The sequence below is a fragment of the Pinus tabuliformis genome, chromosome Q (assembly GCF_031772625.1).
Source record: "Pinus tabuliformis cultivar Carrire ecotype Pingquan chromosome Q, CPIR1, whole genome shotgun sequence".
In the NCBI taxonomy this organism is placed as follows: domain Eukaryota; kingdom Viridiplantae; phylum Streptophyta; class Pinopsida; order Pinales; family Pinaceae; genus Pinus; species Pinus tabuliformis.
Window position 1 is genome coordinate 440853965 of NC_142296.1, and position 24239 is coordinate 440878203.

Genomic DNA, 24239 nt, shown 5'->3' on the forward strand with positions numbered 1-24239 from the left:
ATAAGTGATGGTGGAAAATTGCTTGCCATTTATGATTGTCATGTAAATGTTGTTGCTCATTTATTTATAATTCTTTCTTTCCAAGTTTCAGTATACTGTGTTTTTTACAAAATTTCACAATATATATATATATATATATATATATATATATATATAGTGTTTCCCTGTTTCCAAATTTTTTGGGGGTCACGTTTCTGGTGTGTTACTGATTCAAAAACACGTTCCCTGTATCATGCAACTGAGGTGTGGTCCTTTGTCAAAAAGTTTTGGATATGCCTGCTGAAAGAGGGTAACAGATCCCATGCCCTATATTCTTTGGGTCTTTGGGTTAGATACAGTCTTGCTCCTGGTTAAGGCCACTACCATATAACCTTCAGAAGCTTAAGGTATCTATATCTATTATGGATTTCTTGCAGTTGTCATTGCATACTGGTAACTGTGAATTTTTCTACTTTGATTAACATTTCAATTTTTAACCTTGTTTTTCTCGAGAAAGGTTTATTGTTCCTGATCCTAGAAATTTAGATGAATATCGAAATGTGCTTGGGAAAGTCTCCACTTTATGAAGATAACATCTTTATGACTTGAATTGATTCTTCTCAATAAAAAAAATCTATATTAATTTTGAGGTGTTTTGATTGCGGGTTTCTTATTTTAATGTGGTCGATGATAATTGTTGTTGTTTTTCTATTATGAGACTCTTTCCTGTATATTTGGAGGTTTGTGAAGAACGTGGGCATTACTTGAACATTATTTTCTTGTTTCCTTCTTAGTGGCTGAACTCTTTGGGTAACTGATTTCTTTTCACAGATCAAGGCGAATGCTGTGAGGGCTCTGGGAAACCTTTCAAGATTTGTTAACTTTAGTGATGGTAACCCCATTGATTCTCATAGTGATTCGTGCAGTGAGGTCTCCTTGAAATCTGAGTTGAAGCGTGAGACAAAGAGAGAAGCAAAGCCTTCTACAAGTTCACCCTGGTTGGAGAGGATGGTGCAATCTTTTGTTTCCTGTGTGACTACCGGAAATGTTAAGGTGTTATTTGAAAATTTCATTTTATGCAAGCCATAATTTTCTGCAGACATTTACTCACATAGAGTTTACCTTAGTGGGTTTCAAAATCAATTTGTCTTTTGGCAGGTTCAGTGGAATGTGTGTCATGCTTTGCGAAATCTCTTCTTAAATGACTCTATTAGGTTGCAGTATATGACATGGTGAGGCCTTGCATGCAGCCATGTCTAGAGAATTGCAAATTCTTCAAATTTATTGCTTATTTAAAGCTTTATGTGCTCTTTTGGCAATATTTTAATCCTCTTTCAGCCCCTATTTATAAATGGCTGAATGAAGTTCTCACAAGTTCTCCACGTTGACTTTTAGGGCTCCTTTGGTTTATAGTATTCTTCTTCTACTGCTTCGTGATTCATCAAATTTTAAGATCCGAATCCATGCAACCTCAGCATTGGCTGTACCATCAACACGGGAAGGCAAGGAGTTTACTGCAGTAAATACATAATTGTTTTGATTTCTTGCTCTGTAATGGAAGTGATCTTCATTTTTAATTTTTTCTCCTTTACTTTTGAATTCCACTTTTCTGAAGAAATGTTTGGTCTTGCCATTTACGTTTTACAGAATTTATAGGTTTTGAAATTTCTATATGGTGTACTTGAAAAAGGAACATTCTTATATAGTTGGCTTTCTTACCAAGTGAGATTTATGGCCATGTGAATACAATAAATGATCAAAGCGTACACCAGATGATATCTTCTTGTAAGCTGCACAAAGCAATAACCAAGAACAACAACACAATAATATTCTCATATAATTGTCTTTCCTTTGAAATGACATGCTGATAGTCAAAATGAGGTTGTGAACCAAATAAATGTGGTCAAATTGTCAGATGAGGGCGTCTTTCATTTGGATCTCATGTCTAGGGATGATAGTCATTTTCCAGGTAGCTATTGTTTGGATCTTGTGTTTGGACTCTGTACTTTTCTCTTTGCACCTAGCACCGCCTTTGAATGATTTCTTAATATGTTGTACATGTGCTTAGTAGTGCTTCCATATGTTATGAAAATAACTTTAATTGGACATGTTTCTCTGTCTCTGCACTGAAATAAATATTGGTCAACTGTTCCAATGCCTAAGTCAACATAACTTGGTGCCTCAACAGTCTGATCTTGGTTGACATTTTCTTGAGTGTCATTGTCATCAATATCAACCTCATATTCAATAAATTGAAATTGGGAAATTCCCTTGATCAATGGGAAGTGAAACCATTGGCCAGTTCTCATGATTGTGACAGTTGTCCATTTCATGAGCTCGTAAATAAGGTTACTTGTTGTAACTGATTAACAGCTTTATTATGTAAGTGTGAACTTGGACTCAAGGAAGATCTTTTAAAAGTTTAAAATTTAGTTTAGGTGATTAAAGGAATTGTTGTTCGTACTCTAGACATGTTGATTTGGGGTAGCATCGGATGTGCTCTAGCCACAAAAATTGGTGGAGAGGCTATGGCACATTAGATCTCCAATATCCAGAAAGAGTTTGGACAGATTCTAAACAGTTTGGGAGATATTAAAATAATTAATATTTTTAATGAAGTCCCTAAGTCTAAACTTAGGAAAAATAAAATATTAATGTGAATTAATATAAAATTGTGTTAGAATGGTCCAAAAGTCATGGATCAAGCCAGATCTTATCTTAGCCGTTGATTAGGGACGTAATCTCGCCCATTGATTTGCCAACGAGAAAAGTATAAGAGGAGGCTTGAGGGTTACTTGGAGAACATACTGAGGGAGACCAGTCAGTTCAATTTCTGGAGTAGGGTTAGTTGAGAAATTGAACCAGTGGTCTGGTGAGTAGTCAGGAGGCAGCAAGTACGAAGCAGAGAGGCGGGATCAGCCACTGGAGATCAGCGCTGAGGCAGGAGAGGCAGACACAGGGCTTTTCAGGTAGACACAGAGGCAACAAAACACTGCGCAGTCACTAGCTGGGCCTGCGTGGGTGACGTAGAGAGGCCTAGGGCTGACGCAGTCAAGCAGGGGCTGACGCAGAGGGTTTGAGAGCCACGCAGAGGTCAGCTGAGATGACGCTGGGATTGGGAGAAGTGCTGGAGAATTATTTCTCTCTATGGGTAAGCCAGTTTGGCACCCTGTTGTACTAAAGAATTGCTGAATAATAAAATCCTCCCTTGCTGCACCGATTTTCCCACATTGGGTTTTTTCGGGCACTGTTGTCCAAAATATCTGTGTCAATGTGTTAATGCTTGTGCATATGTTTGTTTCTGTATTACGGTGTGATATCTGCAGCAATGTTTATTTTAATGTTTATTGAAGTAATTTCATAAATAACTTATTATGGAATAAGTAGGAAAAATAAATTAGTTGCTGCAGTGATAGAATTTTCACATGGTGTCAGCGCTAGTAATCAGAGACAGAAAGAGAAAATCAGTTATGGGTTGAGACCACGATGCAGAGGCATCCACGTCAAGGGGACTCACACAGAATTTCAGAAGATTGCACAAGAGAAAGAGATTTCGATTTCTCTATGTTGGCTTCCAGGCTGGAAGAAGAAGTGGCGCGTATGACTAGTGCTGCATCATCAGAAGTATGGTACATAGACAGTGGAGCTTCATGGCATATGATGGGAATCAGGGAGTGTTTCTCAGAATATCGAGAAGAGAAGATGAACTTTCAAATCACCATGGGGAACAAGGCAAGTGTACTCTAGTAGGGAAGGGTACCATAGGTTTTTAGACAGAATCGGGAGAACAGTTCTGTGCTACAAATGTGCTACATGTACCAGGATTGGGGATGAACTTACTTTCCATGTCATAACTACAAGGCAAGGGCTATGACGTCTACTTCATCAAGGAGAAGGTATACGCCAAACACCTGAGCTGGAAAAAGAAAGTACTGATCGGGATCAAAAGTAATCAGTTGTATAGATTGCAACTAGAATCACCAATGGCACTAATAGGCAGTCATGGAGACAAGGACTTGAACGAACTATGGCACAGAAGAATGGGTCACTTGCACCATGGAGCTCTGAGAATTCTCAGGAGCACTATAACAGGAGTTTCGGATCTGAGTACTGAACTAGATGATGTATGCAGGGGATGTGCTCCAGGAAAGTATGTCAAGCCAACATTTCCTAGGAGCAAACACAGGGTCAAGAGTGTACTAGGATTGATACACTCTGATATCTGCGAACCTATGTCCGTCAAAGCTCTCAGTGGTGCCGAGTATTTCCTTACCTTCATTGATGACCACTCAAGGAAAACTTGGATTTATTTTCTAAAAACCAAGGATGAGGTATTCTGTCGATTCAAGGAGTTCAAGGCTTTGGTGGAGAATCTGACTGGGAAGAAAATAAAAGTTTTGCGCTGAGATAATGGTGGAGAATATGTTGATAAGGACTTCATTGATTTTTGCGCTAAGGAGGGCATCAGAAGAGAGTGGACAGCTCCATATAATCCAGAGCAGAATGGGGTAGCAGAAAGAAAGAACAGTACTATTGTAGAAGTAGCTAGGGCCATGATGTATGATCAGGATATGCCAAAATTCCTGTGGGCAGAAGCATGTAACACAACAGTCTATGTTCAGAACAGGACTCCTCATCGGGCAGTGGGAAAGATTACTCCAGAGAAAGTCTTCACAGGTAAGACACCTGAAGTCAGTCAATTCAGGATATTTGGGAGTCTAACATATTGCTGCATACTCGAAGAAAAGAGAAAGAAGCTGGATCAGGCTGTGGAAAAGGGATATCTGGTAGGATATAGCGAGAACGCTAAGGCATACAGAATCTATCTTCCAGGGAGCAGGAAGGTAGTAGTACGACAAGATGTAAAGTTCATGGAGGATAGGGCTTTCAGAAGATCTCGCGAGATGCCTTCCAAGGAGCAGTCAAAAGAGGAGTCGTTGGTTAAGCCTCTTCAACCAACAGAAGTAAAGAATTCTTCCTCAGGACAGGAAGATTCTCAGGATGAGGAGGAGGAGCGAACAAAAGCACCTGCTGGCAGAGGAAGAACTAGCAGGGAACTTCGTCAGATTCTGCGAGATGCAGAGGACTTCATCGGTGCACCAAGAAACAATAAGAGGGAGCGAAAACAACCAGATAGATATCAGGCATTAGTAGCTCAGGATGGAGAGCCTACCAGTTTCAAGGAGGCAACTCAACATCAGGTTTGGCTAGATGCAATGGTAGAGGAATACAACTCCATAATGGTAAACGATGTCTGGGAGGTGGTGCCAAGATCTCAAGACAGATCAGTGGCAGGTTCAAGAAATACAAGGCCAGGTTTGTGGTTAAGGGCTATCCTAAAAAAGAAGGGATTGACTATGAGGAGACCTTCGCCTTGGTAGCCAGGTATACATCCTATTAGGACCGTGATTTCTCTTGCAGCCTAGATGGGATGGGAGATCCATCAGATGGATGTCAAAACGACATTTTTGAATGGGGTAATAGAAGAGGAGGTATACATTGAAAAACCAGAGGGCTTTGAAAGTCATGAGAAGAAGTCTCATGTATACATATTGAAGAAAGCCTTGTATGGGCTAAAACAGGTGCTGAGAGCATGGTATGGTCGAATAGATTGCTACTTGTAGAAGATGGGGTTTGTCAAGAGTGACGTGGATCCGAATCTCTACTATCTGGTTGTAGAGAATGAGCCACTAATCTTAGTATTGTATGTAGATGATCTCTTTCTGAAAGGATCATCCAGACTCATTGGGGACTGCAAGAAGAATCTAGCCACAAAATTCGATATGAAGGATTTGGGACGAATGCACTACTTCCTAGTGTTGGAAGTTTGGCAGCAGAAGGGAGAAATCTTCCTTGGGCAAGGGAGGTATGCTACAGAGATCCTAAAAAGATTTGGGATGGAGGACTGTAGACCTATGGCTACGCTAATGATCACCAACTGGAAGAAGATTGATGCATCAGAAGACAAGGATGTCGATCACACCCTATATAGGAAGCTCATAGGGTCCCTGATGTATTTGGTCAATACTAGGCTAGACATTTGCTATGCTGTCAACACTCTCAGTTAGTTCATGGTGGAAACGAAGAGGGCGCACTGGGCAACAACCAAACATGTTCTTAGGTATTTACAGGGAACAATCGATTATGGACTCTTGTACACTAGGAGTAAGGATATCAGATTGAGTGGATTTACTAATGCAGATTGGGTAGGAAGTTCAGTGGATCGGAAAAGTACCTCTGGGTACTGTTTCAACATTGGATCAGGAATGACCTCCTGGTGCAGTAGGAAACAAAAGTTTGTGGCTCTGAGCTCATCTGAGGCATAATATATGGTGGCAAGCACAACTTCGTGTGAGGCCATATGGCTTAGAAAACTGCTTGTGAACTTATTCAGAAGGAATATGGAGGCGACCAGGATCATGTGCGATAATCAAAGTTGCATCAAGCTCTCTGAGAATCCAGTGTTTCATGATAGGTCGAAGCATATTGATATCCAGTGTCACTTTGTCGGGGACTGTGTCCAACGAGGAGTTGTACAGTTGAGCTACACTCCTATAGGAGAATAGGTGGCAGACATCCTTACTAGGGCCCTTGGAAGGACAAAGTTTGACTACTTCAGGGAAAAGATGGGGATGGTAAAGGACCCGTTTCAGTAGTAGAAATGGGAGTGATAACAACAAGGATGCAGAGGGAGTTGCAGTGTGGATGCAGTGTTGGGAGAAAGGACCATCAGCAGCACGAATCAATGTTGCACGAAGCGGGAGCGAAGCGGAAGCGCGGAGCGCGGAAGCGTCATTTTCCAAAAATCTAGGAAGCGAAGCGTCCGCGGAAGCGTCTGCTATATATATATATTTTTTTATATTTTTTTGCATTTATACTCAAAACTCGGATGTTGACATGGTAAAACTCGGATGTTGACATGGTAAAACTCAAGTCACAGTTATATTACTGTCTGCCATGCCATACATATTGTCTGCTATGTCATACATACTGTTTACCATGTCATACATGCCAAGGTTGTCTGTCATGTCATATATATATATATTGTCTGCCATGTCTTCTATACGAATCACAATTAATGACATGCCTACTATAAGGGTGTACATATACTCGCATCATTACATAGCAATTGTTATAGCAACTTTAGATCATGTACAGTGCTACAACATACTCACATACATACTCCAGCATACTTCACATCATATACAGTCATACCTTGGGAGATGGCTTGGATTATATACATACCACTTGCATCACATACATACTATGTTGTACATGCTATACACGATATATACTCTTTGCAATTTGAGCACTCCATATGACATACCTTTGTCACAGGATCATATAAACTGTGTAACGCATGGATCAAGCAATTGTAGCATTTGTCACCTCAGAACAAATCAGATCTTACAGCAGCATACTCACTGTAACATCTGGCAACTTCGAAGTATACTTTTTAACAGCCCTGGTATCTGACTTGGATCATTTTGAATGAGAAGGCACGAATTACAGATATCAGTCTCCGATCTTCTCGGACCACAGGCAAGCAAGGTTCTCTGAATAATTTGGATAAGGGGCATACCTTAGAGCCTCTGAATTTTGTTCTTCGGATCTAATGAGTAGTATAGGATTCGAACTTAGATAAGGTTTTAGAAGAGATGGAGAATGAAGGTCGTCTTCATTTATTTACCCTTCGATTTCCTTGGATACCTTGCCATAGAGCTCACAGGTAGTTCATGAAATGCTATAGGAGGTTCACATAGAGAATAGGCTAGTATCATGTCACAGGGCGTTAAAAAAAACCAGGAAGCGCATTAAAATTTTGGAATCGCGCTTCGGAAAAAATGGAATCGCGCTTCCTAGGGCGCTTCCGGAACGCTTCCGTATGGGACGCGATTCCGGCCTAGGATCCGGGGGGGGGGGGGGGCACTTCCTGCAACTATGGCACGAATGCAGAGGGATTTGTTGTTCAGATGCAACAGTGGTAGTAGCAGAGCCATGGGCAGTAGTACAGGATGCAGTAGTGCAGAGGATGTTGGGCAGGGAGGCTTAGCATCAACATAGGGACCGATGTCGGATGATCAGGGTGATACTCATTGAGGAGTATTACTAGAGCATAGTCCTTGCTAAGAGGGAGTGTTGATTTGGGGTAGCATTGGATGTGCTCTAGCCACGAAAATTGGTGGAGAGGCTAAGACACATGAGATCTCCAATGCCCAGAAAGGGTTTGGGCAGATTCTAAACAATTTCGGAGATATTAAAATAATTAATATTTTTAATGAAGTCCCTAAGTCTAAACTTAGGAAAAATAAAATATTAATGTGAATTAATATAAAAACTGTGTTAGAATGGTCCAAAAGTCATGGATCAAGCTAGATCTTGTCTTAGCTGTTGATTAGGGACTTAATCTCGGCCTTGGATTTGTCAACGAGAAAAGTATAAGAGGGGGCTTGAGGGTCACTTGTAGAACACACTGAGGGAGACTAGTCAGTTCAATTTCTGGAGTAGGGTTAGCTGAGAAATTGAACCAGTGGTCTGGTGAGCAGTCAGGAGGCAGCAAGTACAGAGCAGAGAGGTGGGATCAACCACTGGAGATCAATGTTGAAGCAGGAGAGGCAGACACAGAGGCAGTAGAAGACTGCGCAGTCACTAGCTGGGCCTGCGTGGGTGACGTAGAGAGGCCCAGGCATGATGCAGTCAAGTAGGGGCTGACGTAGCGGGTTTGAGATCCACGTAGAGGTCAGCCGAGTTGACGTTGGGATTGGGAGAAGTGCTGGAGAATTATTTCTCTCTATGGGTAAGCCAGTTTGGCAGCCTGTTGTACTGAAGAATCGTTGAATAATAAAATCCTCCCTTGCTGCATCGGTTTTCCCACATTGGGTTTTTCCGAGGATTATTGTCCAAAATATCTATGTCAATGTGTTAAATCTTGTGCATATGTTTGTTTCTGTATTACGGTGTGATATCTGCAACAATTTTTATTTTAATGTTTATTGAAGTAATTTCATAAATAACTTATTGTGGAATAAGTAGGAAAAATAAATCAGTTGCTGAAGTGATAGAATTTTCACAATAAAATTGAATTACACTTTAAAATTGTACACATACACTATTCATAAAAAATGCTCTTTTTATGTGTTTTCTCGCATAACAAGTTGGTTAAACCTTACCGGTTGATCAAAGTGATGTATGTGCAAGAGCACACACACCCTGTGTTGAGAGTCCTATTACCCACCACCTGTGGGTGACACCCATAGGAAAAGAAATTATTCCTAGATGATCTTCAGCAGGCAGCTAGCACCCCCTTGCAACCACCGGATAGCTCAATGTGCCATCATCTCTGCCACTTGAGCCAGCCATTATGCACCCTTGGCCATTTGTCATGATCGTATGTTTGAAGGTGGGCCTTTCAACCCTGAAGGTATGGCTTTCATTATGTAGTTGGGTATTTTTGCTTACTTATCATGGACACTTCCTGGGCATGGGTTCGTGGGGAGATTCTGCAGAAAGAATGCTCTTGGTTTGTACTCTTGTCCCCTTATCCGACATGGTGGTTAACTTTGTATCCTAGTCTTGTGGGATCTCCTTTATTGGCTACTAGCTTTAAGAGGGGCACTACATGGGAAATGCTGATTTTGGTTGCATGGTCCCGTTTCTTGACACCACATATATCTCCCGTCTACTCATTATAACCCCTTTTCACATATTTCCCATCCGGGTCCACAAGGAGTTAGCATCCCCTTCCCCTTGTCCACACTTTGGGTCGGGCCTGGAATGATGTCTCAAAGGTTGATGCAAGCTAAAAAGAAAATAAAAAGCATAATTTCGCCACTATCAACAGGAAATTGTACCATAAAATGCAAAAGATGGTTGTAACATAAAAATTTAGCATGTGGCCAAAAGCCAAACATGAGCTCTACACCTAACATTATGGCCATCACCTTGGTTCCTAGGGCCACTCATATTGGTCCCTTGCTTCATTAAAGAACCCATGATTGTCCCAACCTCTGGTTGGTGATGAACTGCCCAACCTTAAGGGGGTATTCACTACTATATCATTCACATCATGCTCTCATCCCCTGCAACCCCAAGCAATTATAAAAGAAGAATCAAATAAAAGGAAAAAGACATATGACGAAGGGTGGAAGATCAAAGGCCTGGGTAACTGATATACCACATGTGAAAATTTTTGAATCTAACAAATTAGAAATCCTACTGCAGTGAACTGATTTACATTACCTACTTGTGTTCTTTAGTTTAACAAGTTATTTTCAGAATTATTCAGAATTATTCAGAAAATATTAATGCAAATACACTGCAGCCTAAACCAATATATGGATCAAGTACTGAAAAATAAATGAGACAACCACACAAAAGACACTTATTTTTGGACTAAACGTCCCCGGAAAAACCCAGCGTGGGAAAACCGGTGTCACAGATATGAGGGTTTTATTATTAAGCATATCTTTGAATATAACTAGGGTGCCAAATCCAGCTCACCCGACAGAAGTATCTCTATCCAGAGATAGATATTTTGGCAGATCCAACAATGGGATGAACAAACCCCACAGGTGACTGCGCTGTGCAGCGGTGGCTACTCCCAGCTCTGTGCTGGAACTGCGTCACCTCCCAGTGAGCCTTCCCGGCTCACAAATCGATTTGCTGAATTGATGCCTGATTTGCCTCACAGAAAACCCCAGCGCTACATCTAAGTGATCGAGTCAGCCCTCCAACCTCTGCGTCACCCTTCTGGAGTTGCACTGTCTCTCTGCTATGTATTCTCGGCCTTGGACAAAAGTCCCACTGCCGAATTGCCCCTCTTTGCACTAGAAGCTCTCTTCGAAATTCTCAGCAAACCACGCCCCAAAATTTCGATTTAGCTCAAGTGCTGCGCTCACTTTGTGTATGTTCTCCAATTGACCCCGAGCCTTCCATTATACTTTTTCGGTTGAGAAATCAACGACCGTGATCTAATCTGTAATCAACGGCTAAGATTAAACTAGACTTGATCCTCGTCACTTAGAAACTTCTCACCCATATTTAGATTAATTCAGTTTAATTATTTTAATTTCCTAAGTTTTAACTTAGGGACCATTAAAAATAATTAATTATTTGAATAACATGTACTCCGGGTGGAATTTCTCCAAATGGTTTCTGGGTCTTGGAGATCTCATGTTGTAGACCCTCCACAAAATTTCGGAGCTAGAGCATACCCAATGCTACCCAAAAAATCAACACTCCTTCTTAGCGAAGAATGTGCTCTAGCAATACTTCCCAGCGGAAGTATCACATTAATCCATAACATGGGTCCTCTGCGCTGTTGATGCTCGGCCTGTTTCCCTTCATCCACTGCACTGCTGCAATCTGTACTACTGCCCATGACACTGCCATCATTACTACTACATCTGTATTGCAGCTCCCTCTCAGTATGCTGCATCATGCTGCCCATAACACTGCCACTGCTAACTGCTGCACTGCAACTCAGTTGTTGAGAAGTAAGCAATTGAAAAGCTACCCAAAAGCTAACATGTTGGTTAGTCTGGATGCCCCTTGACGATGAAGCTACCTTTGTTGCCTATCTGTGCTGACCCTCTGATGCTACTGCGCCGCTGTTGTATTTGCTTTGTGCCTTCCGCACTGCTGCAACACTCCATTGTGCTGCTTCAGACTTAGGCGCTCTAGCTCTGCCACTGTTGCTCCATCATCCCTTGCACCAACTGACTCCCGTCATTTTGCTACTGTCATTAAGGACTCTTGAAGCCGTATGTGATCCAAGAGTTTGGGCACCTCAAGGATCTTGCCCTTTTATGTAGTCCTCCCGACTACAACTCAATATCGCCCCACCTCTTCTCTAGAGGTGCATGAACACTCATGGTGCAATCATCATTGTCCTCTTTGTCAGCTTGCGCTGGAGCAACCTTTGAGTTAGACTTCTCTTCTTTGCCCTTCTTTTTTCGTTTCTGCTGCCCCTGCTACCCCACTGATGCAAGAGATGCATCCTCCTCTTCCTTCTTGATTCTGATCCCTTTGCTATTGCTTCCCACCTTGGTCCATCATCTGATCTCTTCCTGTCGTAGAGATGCCCACATCTCCTCCCAACTGGGAAGAGAAGCCCTGCCCAAGATGCTTTAGACAAAGTTTTCCTAGTATTTAGTCACTGTATTCAGTGCAGTCCTGACCATAAATTCAGTATCTGGTGTAGCCCCTACAGAAGCTAGCTGGTCACAGATCCTTTGCAACCTGAGAAGGACGGGATCAATTTCTTCTCCCTTCTGCATCTAAAACTGTCTCAGCTGATTCTCAAGCAACATCTTCCATTGAATGGAAGTTCCCTCATACAATATGGTCAAGGCCTCCCACATTTCCCTTGCTATGTCTTTCTCTGCAATATGTGGGATCACATGATCCTTGACCCCGTCCATGATCATGCACTTTGCTTTTTCCTGAGCCTCCTCGTACTTTTTTATCCAAAACTGCTAGGATCATGGCCTTCCAGATGGCGAAGTTGGATGCTCCATCCAACCTCTCCTGATCCCTCAGTCCGTTAACAACCATCTCTTCTCAAATGAATGTCGAACTGGTTTCTTCTCCCTCCTCTTTCGCTGCTGCCCCAGCAAAACTCGGATCTGGATTTCGTTGGCGCTAGAAATCCTCTAAGGAACAAGCTCCCTCTGAATTTTGATTTCCTTCACGGAAATCCTTTTGCCAACCACTGTCGAACCACCCCTCTGATCTCTCTTTACTTCTGCTTAGCACTAGATCTAGATTTCTTGGCAAGAAATCTTCTGAGGAACTGATTCCCTCTACTTTGCTTCTGCCCCACTAGGTACTGTTCTGCACCAATAGAATCAACACCCCACCAACAACTCTAGATAAAATTTGCGCTGCACCCCCAACCACAACAACTGAAAAACCGAGACTCAACAGTCTCTGCGTTGGCCCAGTAACCACTGCGCTACCCTCTGCAGCAACAGTGTCACCCAATCAGGCCGGCGCAGGCTTTGCATGAGCCTCCCTTGGTGATTGCGTCACCCCTCCTCTGCTCTCTTGGCCTGAAACTACGCTATCTCTCGGGACAACTGTCTTGACGCACATATTTTTCCTCTGTCCTTTCGATGATGGCTTCAATCCTCCTTGATCTGCAACCCTCTGATACCATGTGAAAATTTCTGATTCTAACAAATCAGAAATCCTTTTGCAGTAAACTGATTTACAGTATCTACTTGTGTTCTTCAGTTTGACAAGTTATTTTCAGAATTATTTAGAAAATATTAATGCAGATACACTGCAACCTACACCAATATATAGATCAAGTACTGAAAAATAAATGAGACAACCACACAAAGGACACACTTATTTTCGGACTAAATGTCCCCTTAAAATCCCAGTGTGGGAAAATCGGTGCAGCATATATGAGGGTTTTATTATTAAGTAGATTTCTGAATACAACTAGGGTGCCAAATCCGGCTAACCCAACAGAGAATAAACTCGATAGAAGTACCTCTATCTAGAGATAGATATTTTGGCAGATCCAACAACTGGATGAACAAACCCCACAGGTGACTATGCTGTTGCCAGTGCTGTGCAGCGATGGCTGCTCCCAGCTCTGCACTAGAACTGCGTCACCTCCTCTAGGAGCTGTCTCACCCTCCCAATGAGCTTTCCCTGCTAAAAAAATGTTAAAATTGGCAACTAGGGCCAAAATCCACATGGGTCATCTTATTTATGATAGTTGATATTTTTCTCGGATTCCTCTCTCCGAGAAGTGCATGATTGATCTAAAGATCATCCAATTCTGACATGTACAAATGATGTTATGAATTTATTTTGATTATGGTCAAATTGTCAAGGTCGACCAACAAACTTATGTAGGCTCAGAAGCCCAACAGTCATGTCTATTCATCCTCAATGTTGCAGATAAATCGAAGGTGACTTAGCCTCATTTGGACACACTCATCTTCACACTTCTCTCTCTCTCCTTATTGATTGGGTACGGATTTCTGGTTCTTTCTCTCTCCACACGTCCGAAATTTCAGGAGAGCGAAATTTTAGGAGGCCGAAATTTCAGGAGACTAAATTGCTAGACAGTTTGACCAAGCATTGACCAACATGCGTTGACCTCCTTTGACTGCGTTTTTGTGAGGGCTATCTCTGTTTGGGCAGACCACATTTATGGGCACAAAAATCGAGGCTAAACGTTCACTGTTGACCAGCGTTGACTGTAGCTAGTGTTGACCGTAAGTGGGCTATTTGACCAGACTTTGATTGGGTTGAATTTCACTGTTTTGAGAGCTGTTTTATCTTATTGTTTGGAGGCCGAAGTTGACTGAAGTTGACCTATTTGTTGAGGGCCAAATCTGCCTTGTTGACCAACGTTGACTTTTCTGGTTAGGGCTCTTTTATTGGTGTTATAAATTGTTAGATATCATTTTGGGATTCAACTGCATTAAGTAAATCATTCATCTATGACCATTTCCATGAGAGGTAGTCATAACTGACTAATTTCTCATGATTTTGAATAGTTCACTTAGCACTCATTGCATCGGGTGATGCTCACACGGGTGAAGAAGTGGGATTGAAACTAGTGAAATGAATCACATAGCGTCAATCATCACTTCCGGGGCTTGCACCTGGTAACTGGGACTACCCGGGAGGTCACCCATCCCAGATCGCCTCTGGCTCAAGCGCGCTTAAATGTGGAGTTTTCCCCACAATCAAGCCCACTTAGCCTGCTACCCCATTTGCTGTTATAAATTATCAGATTTGTAAATTGTACTATCTCTCTTTGCCAAACTATTGAAGACTAAAAGAAGATTTGATCAAGGGTTTCCCCACATTGGGGTTTGTCTCTGGCTGGTGCCACATCTTGTGTCCTCTTGTCTTGGCTTGTTTTCTACTGTTTATGTTTATGTTCTATCTGCATTTTACTATCATGTTGATGTGATTGCTAATATGAATATTGTTACCGTGCTAATAAAGAAATTGAAGTAAAATTGCTCTAAAGCATAGAACATACCATTGTAGTCTAAAATTAACAAAAATTGATCTGCTGAACTGATGCCCAATTTGCCTCACTAAAACCCCAGCGTTGCCTCTAAGTGACTGCGTTAGCCCTCCAACCTCTGCGTCACCATTTTGGAGCCGCGCTGTCTCTCCCTAGTGCTGTGCTGCCACTCTGCTATGTATTCTCGACCTTGGATGAAAGTCCCACTGTCAAACTGCCCCTCTCTACACTAGAAGCTCACTCCGAAATTCTCAGGGTAAAGTGACCGAAAATTTTAGATAAACAAAAGTGCAGTGCATGAAGACAGTTTGACTTGCGTTGATCTGAACAAGGAAGAGAAGCAGAAAAGAAGGAACTTGTGACTTGGTCTTGGAGAGGTTGTGATGTCAAGGGTCTAGGTCATGGTCTTGGTATTCGTCAATTGAAGTTTCTATAAGAAGAAAAATTCGTTTCGGTTTTCCTCTCAAGTTGGAGAGGTTTTGGCCCTGGTTGATCGCCTATATTCTATCTCTTGTCTCGTTATTGTTTATGCTTTTGTAGCTGTTTGATGAAGAAGAAGACTATAATAATATAACTTAAGAGACGATTCTAATCTAAAGAAGTAAACTGTAAAAAGCATTCACAAGCAGTTATCGTTACTAGAGAAAGCACCTAATCTTGATGCCCTAGATTTCTCAACAAGAGGATCATATATATTGATGAGAGGATCATTTTATTCCTCATCATCACTTGGATTTGTATCTCTCTCTTCTTGAGAATTTCGCTACAGCTATTGATGGATGAATTGGATGAATATTGATGCATTTCGATCGTTGGATTATCTTCTTTGGGTCTTGGAGTTTCGATTTTGTCTCTCTTTGATGATTGGATATATTCAATATACTTGTAAGAGCAATTTCATGGTCTATCTTTTCTCTTGTATACATGTATAATGTATGGGATTTTCGCTCAAGAAATCTGAAATTCTACCTTAATTTAATGCAAATTTGTCAAATTTTGATCTTGTGAGGATTTTGCATATGTTACATGTTTAGGTATAGGGAATGAATGTTCCTAGTGATAAATTATCTCCATAATTTCCTTGAGAAGCCATCAAATTGCTGCATCAAGAAGTATAGATTACTTTGGTAACCTAGTAGCTGCCTCTAGGGCTATGCAAAGTTGCCATAGGACTCCTTGATTGGGTAAAAGCACTCCAAAAAAAATTGAAAGCTTGTTGACTCCATTCTCCCAATGGGCTAGGCACTAATCTTATCCTTGGTGATCACCTTAACTAATATCTCTTTCACCTCTTTTCCTTCTTTTCTAAGCCTTAACCCTAAAGGTTTCCTAAGCAATCAAGCGAAATCCATTATAGCTATCCATTCCAAGAGCGAGTTGGGCTACAACTGCATTGAGGTGTTCCTTAGGCCCTCACAAAGTTTGAAGGATTTTCCACGGCTAGATTCAGAATTATCCCAAGCCCTAGTTCCAACTTTGTTCTTGTCCCTATGTATCCTTGGTTAGTGGGTTCATCAAGGGTCATTGCACTAAAAACTCAGGTAAAATTCAATTTCATTGATACCTTTCCTCCTCCCTTTCTTGGTCTAGACCTTTTGTTTGAAGTTCCTCCTGAAACCATAGGTCTTGCTTGGGTCCACAAGGGCTTCTTTGTGGTCCCACACCTTCATCATTCCTATTGCACAAGACCACTTAAAAACCCTTTTTCCCTTGAGGATCTTAGTTTTAGGACATCCCTTATCAAGGAATACCCCTTATCAAGGAATATACCTTCGAAGGTATGGCTTTCATTATGTAGTTGGGTACTTTTGTTTACTTATTATGGATAACTTTGGGCATGGATTAGTGAGGGTTTGATGGAAAGGACAGTCTTGGTTTGTACTCTTGTCTCCTATGTCCGACTTGGTGGTTAAACTTGTATCCTAGTCCCGTGGGATCTCCTTTATTGGCTGCTAGCTTTAGGAGTGCCACTACATGGGAAATCCCGATTTTGGTTGTGTGGTCTCGCTTCTCGACACTACATACCTCACTCTCCTCTGCTCATTATAACCCCTTTTCACATATCTCCCATCTGGGTCCACATTTTTCCATTGGGTCCGTAAGGAGTTAGCCTCCCCCTCCCCTTGTCCACACTTTGGGTCAGGCCTAGAACGATGCCCCGAAGGTTGATGTAGGTAAAAAGAAAGTAAAAAGCATAATTTGGCCACTTTCAACAGGAAATGTACCATAAAATGCAAAAGATGGTCGGGACATACAAATTTAGCACGTGGGCAAAAGCCAACATGAGCTCTACCCCCTATCACTATGGCCATCACCCTGGTTCGTAGGGCCTCTCACATTGGCCTCTTCCATCATTTGGGAATCCATGACTGTCCCAACTCCTAGTGGAAGATGAACTGCCCAACCTTAAAGGGGGTATTCACTGCTCTATCATTCTGATCATGCTCTCATCCCTTAGCCCCGAGCAATTATGAAAGAAAAATCAATAAAAGGAAAAAGGCATATGAATAAGGGTGGAAAAACAAAGGTCGGGGTAACCCATGTACCATGATTGCAACCTTCTACATCTACACACCCAAGTGTGGGCTTCCCTCATTATAGCTACCCTTGTACCATGGCATGTGGCTTGGAGCCTTACCCTGATGCCCTACTCTGTTCCATCATTATATTGCATGACACCTGCCATATGACGGATTTAGCATGGACCTGTAAGTCCCTTGGAGGTTGGAACTACCTAATAGGGTCCTTGATTAACCTCCTTTTTGAACTTGGAGACACCTGTACACTTTAAAGCTCATTATGGAAGGGCATGCCACTATGAAGTGCCCACTTGGTTCCATGATTTGTAAGCTTATTTGCTCAATTACACTAATGATTTGTTGTACTGGAAGGTGAGGAGACACATTAGATCTTATACAGGATTGTAGGTGGGTCTTCATCTTGGGGTTTGGTCTCCCTATACGGGGTCCAAGCCTTCTAGATAGTCATATTGGCACTTGTAGGGTGTGCATTGAGGACCGTGGCCTCGACTATAACAGAGGGTAGATAGCCATGCCATGGGATCCTTCAAAACTATTCGTTACTTGCTCATGTTCCACTTATTTGAGGATGATCATGCACCTAGACCACTTTGCCCAACTGACTACACACTTGCACTACACACTTGGCAGTTGATCAAGGGCCCAGACGGGGTTTTGTCTCACCATGGGAGACAAGGGGGCTTGCATCACTGTTCCAACTCTTGCAGATGAGATACGTGCTCGTTCTATTCAGTTGGAGACCCATGATGATGTTCTTTGTGCCCCCACAACCACGTGAGAGCACTACAGGTCATTTGCTTGGAGATCAAGGGGCCACCTCCTTAATCACTATTATTGGAGCCCTCCTATTCATTATCACACATAAGGGACATCATTTGGCCTTGCAACGACCCTTCTACCTACTTTTCTATTGTTTTGGCCCTCTTGAGAGGCTAATTATTCATGTTTTGTTGCTATTTGGTGGGCTTGTCACCAAAATAGGGTTCTTTCGTACATTATTTTATTATAGGGGCATCATTAGGCTAATTTGACTTTGCTTAGCTGACTACACACTTGCACTACACACTTGGCAGTTGATCGAGGGCCCAGACAGGGTTTTGTCTCACCATGGGAGACAAGGGGGCTTTAATCACTGTTCCAACTCCTGCAGATGAGATACGTGCTCGTTCTATTCAGTTGGAGACCCATGATGATGTTCTTTGTGCCCCCACAACCACTTGAGAGCACTACAGGTCATTTGTTTGGAGATCAAGGGGCCACCTCTTTCATCACTATTATTGGAGCCCTCCTATTCATTATCACACATAAGGGACATCATTTGGCCTTGCAATGACCCTCCTACCTACTTTTCTATCGTTTCGGCCCTCTTGAGAGGCTAATTATTCATGTTATGTTGCTATTTGGTGGGCTTGTCACCAAAATAGGGTTATTTCATACATTTTTATTATAGGGGCATCATTAGGCTAATTGGACTAATCGGACTATTGGATGCTAATATAAATACATGTGAGGCTTCATTTGTAAATCATCATCACTTTGATTTGGATCTTTATTTCTTCTAGAATTTCGCTATAGCTATTGGAGGACGAATTGGATGATCTTTGATGCATTTTGACATTTGGAAATCTTGTCTTGGCCTTGGAGCTTCAATTTTGTCTCTTTTTGATGGTTGGATATATTCACTATACTTGTAAGTGCTTTTTCATGGTCTATTTCTCTATTTCATATCACATGTATAATGTATGGAATTTTCGCTCATGGAATCTATGTTTCTACCCTAATTGAAGTGCAAATTTGTATGGAATTTTTGCTCACGGGATCTATGTTTCTACCCTAATTGAAGTGCAAATTTGATTTTGTGAGGTTTTTGCATATGTTACATGTATAGTATAGTGAATAAATGTTCCTAGGGATATATTATCTATACAATTGCCTTGATAAGTCATCAAATTGCAGCAATAAGAAGTATAAATTTCCTTGGTAACCTAGTTGCTGCCCTTAGGGTTATGCGAAGTTGCTCGGGAACTCCTTGATTGGGTAAAAGAACTCCAAAAGTTGAGATCTGATTGACTCTGTTCTCCCAATAGGCTAGGCACTGGTTCTATCCTTGGTGATCAACTAATCAAATATCTTTTCACTGCTCTCTCTCTTTTTCTAAGCCCCAGTCCTAGTGTCTCCTAGGGCATCACACGAAATCAATTGCCGCCATTCATTTGGTGAGCGAGTTAGAGCACCACTGTGTTGGGGTGTCTTCTAGGCGCTTATAAATTTTGAGAGAATTCCTGTGGCTAGCTTTGGAATTATCCTAAGCCCTAGCTCCAATTCCATTCTTGGTCCTAGGTTTCATTGGTTAGTGGCTTCATCTAGGATCATTGCGTTAAAAATTCAAGTCAAATATAATCTCTTTGATCCTTTTCTCCTCCTTTACTTGGTAAAGACCTTTCGTTTAAAGTTTCACCCCAAAACCTTGACCTTGTTTGGGTCCACTTGGGTTCCTCTATGGTCCCAGGACCCACACCCTTCATCACTCTAATTTCACAAGGATCATTTTAAGAGCCCTATCCTCTTAGGATTCTTAGGTCTAGCATATCCCTTATCAAGATATATCCCCAATCCCTAGGTCTAGGTTTCCTCCAAAGCCTTTCTTAGATGCCCTACACCTTGCTTCTTGAGCAAGTAATCTCTTTCATTTGTCTTTCCTATGACTGGGCTTTTGAAATCACTACCTCTCCATCATTGATTTACCGTTCATATTGATTTCCTTAATACCGTGACTCCTCCCATCGGTGAAATTCCGTGAAAAGCAGGGGACATTCACTGAGGTGATAATGGGTCTTTGTCCCATTGTTGCTGCTTGGTCTAGTAGTTGCTCCTTTGAAACCCCTCCTAGGACCCCTACAATATATTCAGCTTCTGCACTACTCAAAGCAACCGTATCTTGCTTTCTGCTTATCCATGAGACCATGGAGGATCCCAAGCTAAAACGTCCTCTTGTAGTGTTTCTTCCATCTTGCTCACTGCCTCCCCAGTCGGAATCATTGTTTTAAGAAACGGCCGTTTCGATACCGAAACGGCCGGGTTGATCCGAGCCAATACCCTTTGCTGTGACCCGACCCTTGGAACGGTTCGACTGGCCGAGTCAGCCATGACTCGGCCAACTCGGCCGTTTCCATTATGACTCGGCCGAGTCACAAAAAAACGCCCAGGCACACGTCAAACTGCGATTTAATAAAGTTTTAATGGATTTTTAAAGTGTTTTTTGGTTGGTTTGGACTCCAAGCAGTTATATGAATTTGCTAAATGACTTTTGGGGTTCATTTCCCGCTCCCAAACCCTATTTAACACACCCAAGTGCTCTCATTCACTCACAGCAATCTTATGCATTTGAGTGAGAGTCTTCTTTGAGAGTTAGTGAGCAGTTCTTGAGCTTGTTTTGGAGCTGCAGTGAGGAGTCTTGGAGGAGCATTGTAGCTGGAGTGAGGAGCTTCTTGAGCAGCCATTTGGAGCAGCATTGAGGAGTTGATTCTTGGAGCAAGCTTGAGGAGGCAGTTTGTCCCTAGAGGTATTTTTTTCACCTCTATAAATCTGTTTTTGCTTAGTAAATTTTAGGTGCATATCTAGAAAGCTTAGAGAGTGTTTTTTGTCAAATAAATGAACATTGAATCAAGGTTTTTTTTGTTTTTCATTTTCAGATTGTTTGCTTTCATTTCCTAGTCAAAAAATGGCACCTAGAGCAAGAGATCCTGATTGGGCATATGTTGAAATGGTTGATAGTCAAATGCAATGCAAATTTTGCCATAGGAAAATTAAGGAAGGTCCTGGGAGCATTAATAGGCTGAAACAACACTTGGCAGGGATTAGAGGCCAAATTACCCCATGTACCTCACCAGAAATTGGGGAGATTAGGAAGAATTTGTTGGCCAGCTTTGAGAAATTTAAAGAAGATAAGGCTAGGCAAAGAGACATACAGGCTGAAATTGGGAGGAAGAGGGAGATACAAAAAATGATGGTTGCCAACCCCCATTATGATTTTGAGGGTTCTTCCTCTATCCCTCAAACTGATACATCCAACCCTTTCCGATATGTTCCTCCCTCTTTTGGTTCTGTTCAAGATAAGGGAAAGGGTAGAATGAAAAAGGGTGATGTGACTATCAAAAGTTATTTCACTCCCTTCTCTCCATCAGATGCACATGGTCCTGAAGTTAGTAAAACTCAAATGCAGCCCACTTTAGATGACCATTGGAAGAAAGAATTGAGGGAGACTGCTTGTGAGTACATAGCTAGATGGTGGTATGATGCTGATATCCCCTTTAATGCTGCTCGTTCACCATATTATGAGCCTATGTTTTATGCCATACATGCTGCTGGAAAAGGCTTCAAAGGCCTTACTATGCATGAGCTAAGGGGGTTTCGTTTGTAGAAAGAAATTCAATCCATTAATGAGTATTTGCAAGAGTTCAAGGACTCATGGGCAAGAACAGGGTGTACCATCATGTCAGATGGATGGACTAATCAAAGAAACCGTACCATCATAAACTTTCTTGTCTTCTGCCCACAGGGAACCATGTTTTTAAAATCAGTTGATGCATCTGATAAGGTAAAAGATGGCCACTTATTGTTTCAGCTATTGGATCAGGTTGTTGAGGAGGTGGGGGTGGTTAATGTTGTTCAAATCATCACAGATAATGCCTCTAACTATGTTCTTGCTAGTAAACTGTTAGAGGAAAAACACAAGACCATCTTTTGGACCCCATGCGCTGCACATTGCATAGACCTCATGCTTGAGGATATTGGAAAATTAGATTGGGTCAAAAACACTATAGATCATGCCAAAAGCATAACAAAATTTATCTACAATCATACATTGGTTTTGAGCTTCATGAGGAAACACACTGGGGGCAAGGATATTATTAGGCCTGCCATCACTAGATTTGCTACACATTTTTTGACATTGCAATCTATGCTTTCCCAACATAGAAACTTGCAAAAGATGTTTTCCAGTGATGAATGGAATCAAAGCAATTGGTCTAACAAACCTGAAGGCAAAGAATTGAAAAGGAAAGTCCATGAAGAAACTTTTTGGAGAAAGGCAGCAGAGATTGTGAAGCATGCTGAGCCACTAGTTAAGGTGTTGCGGTTGGTGGATGGGGAAGGTTGGCTATGGGCTTCATTTATGAGGCTATGGATCAAGCAAAGGAGCAAATAAAGACGGTATACAAGGATAGAGTGGCAAAGTATGGGCCCATTTGGGCAATCATTGATGAAAGATGGAACAATCAACTCCATCGACCTATACATGCAGCTGGGTATTTTTTGAACCCACGGTATCATTATAAAGCTAAGGAGTCAGGAGCTTTGAGGGGGGAGGTCAGAGATGGACTGATTGATTGCATTGATCGCATGATCCCATTGGAGTCTGATCAACTGGAGATACACCGACAAGCCAATATCTTCAGCAATGCATCAGGTACCTTTGGAAAGAACCTAGCAAAGATTGCAAGAGAAGCAGATGAGCCAGGTAAACAAAAATTTCAATTTTCAAATTCTTAATAGTTTTACTTTTTTTTTTAAAGTTTGTTAAATCGTTTATAATTTGAAAGTTAGATATAATTTGTAATTTTGTTGAGCTAACTCATTACACTCCTATGTTTTTTGCAGCACAATGGTGGGAGGCCTTTAGTGGCCATTGTCCTGAATTGCAAAGGTTTGCAATTCGTATTTTGAGTCAAACTTGCAGTGCATCTGGGTGTGAGCGCAATTGGTCTGTCTTTGAGAGGATTCACACAAAGAAGAGAAACCGTTTGGATCAAAAACGGTTAAATGATCTAGTTTATGTCCAATACAACCTTCGGCTCAGACGAAACCATTTGCTGAACAAAAGCACTGATTTAGATCCCATTGTGTTGGAAGACATTGATCCAACATCAGATTGGGTAGTGGAGAGTCGTCCAGCAGAGTTTGATCCTGATGAGGATCTTGATTTAGATTTAGATATGGAGACATCAGTTGAACTTGAACATGTTGTTCAACTTAAGCCTGTTCAGTTGAATGCAGATCCCAATCCACCAGCCTCAGTCTCACAGCCAGCAAGGACTCTAGTTGTAGGTGCTTCCTCTGCTCGGCCACGACAGAAGCGCAGCCGCATATCTACTCTATCTCAGCTTGCATCTTCTGCAGTTGCACAGCCTGCTAGTGGTACCACTTCTACAGTTGCAGTTGGAGATGATGATGATGAGGAGGAGCCATGGGGCCCCCTGTCTGACTCTGATGATGATGATCCAGAGATTGATCGACATGATCTTGGCTCCTCTGGCATTAGCTACTAGCCAGTAGTACTGTAGTACTAGTATTGGAGTCTAGTCGCCGTCACAGTTTACTTTTGTTGTAGAGGCCATTTCTAGCCTCCTTGGTTATGTGTTTTTTGTTTTGAGTCTTTGATCATGTATGACAGTTGACTATGTATTGCCATTGGGTACCATTTTGATATAATGGATTGGTTCATGAGCCTACTTTGATCATATGTTGTCTTTCATCTATATTATAATGCTGTGTGTTTGGAAACATGAATGAAAATCTTTAAAATTATGTTTAAAATCTTTAAAATTATGTTTTTTTATAAAAAAAATAAATATTTAATGTATTTTTTACAACGACCGAGTCATTGAAATCGAGTCGGCCGAGTCATTACCGTTTCGGAGTCGGAGTCGGAGTCGATC

The 24239-nt window shown here is 41.7% G+C and overlaps 1 protein-coding gene across 5 annotated transcripts in view; it reads left to right on the forward strand.

Moving 5' to 3' along the window:
- LOC149220110 (ARM repeat superfamily protein) overlaps positions 1–24239 on the forward strand; it is a 276511-nt gene that overhangs the window by 238577 nt on the left and 13695 nt on the right. For 4 of the 5 annotated variants that reach the window (XM_089384657.1, XM_089384656.1, XM_089384658.1 and 1 more), the window contains 3 exons: positions 811–1032; positions 1138–1211; positions 1375–1481. In XM_089384657.1, coding sequence (XP_089240783.1) covers positions 811–1032; positions 1138–1211; positions 1375–1481 — 403 coding nt within the window. Of the gene's footprint in view, positions 1–810; positions 1033–1137; positions 1212–1374; positions 1499–24239 lie in introns of all 5 variants that reach the window. The other variant, XM_089384660.1, reaches the window with a different exon arrangement.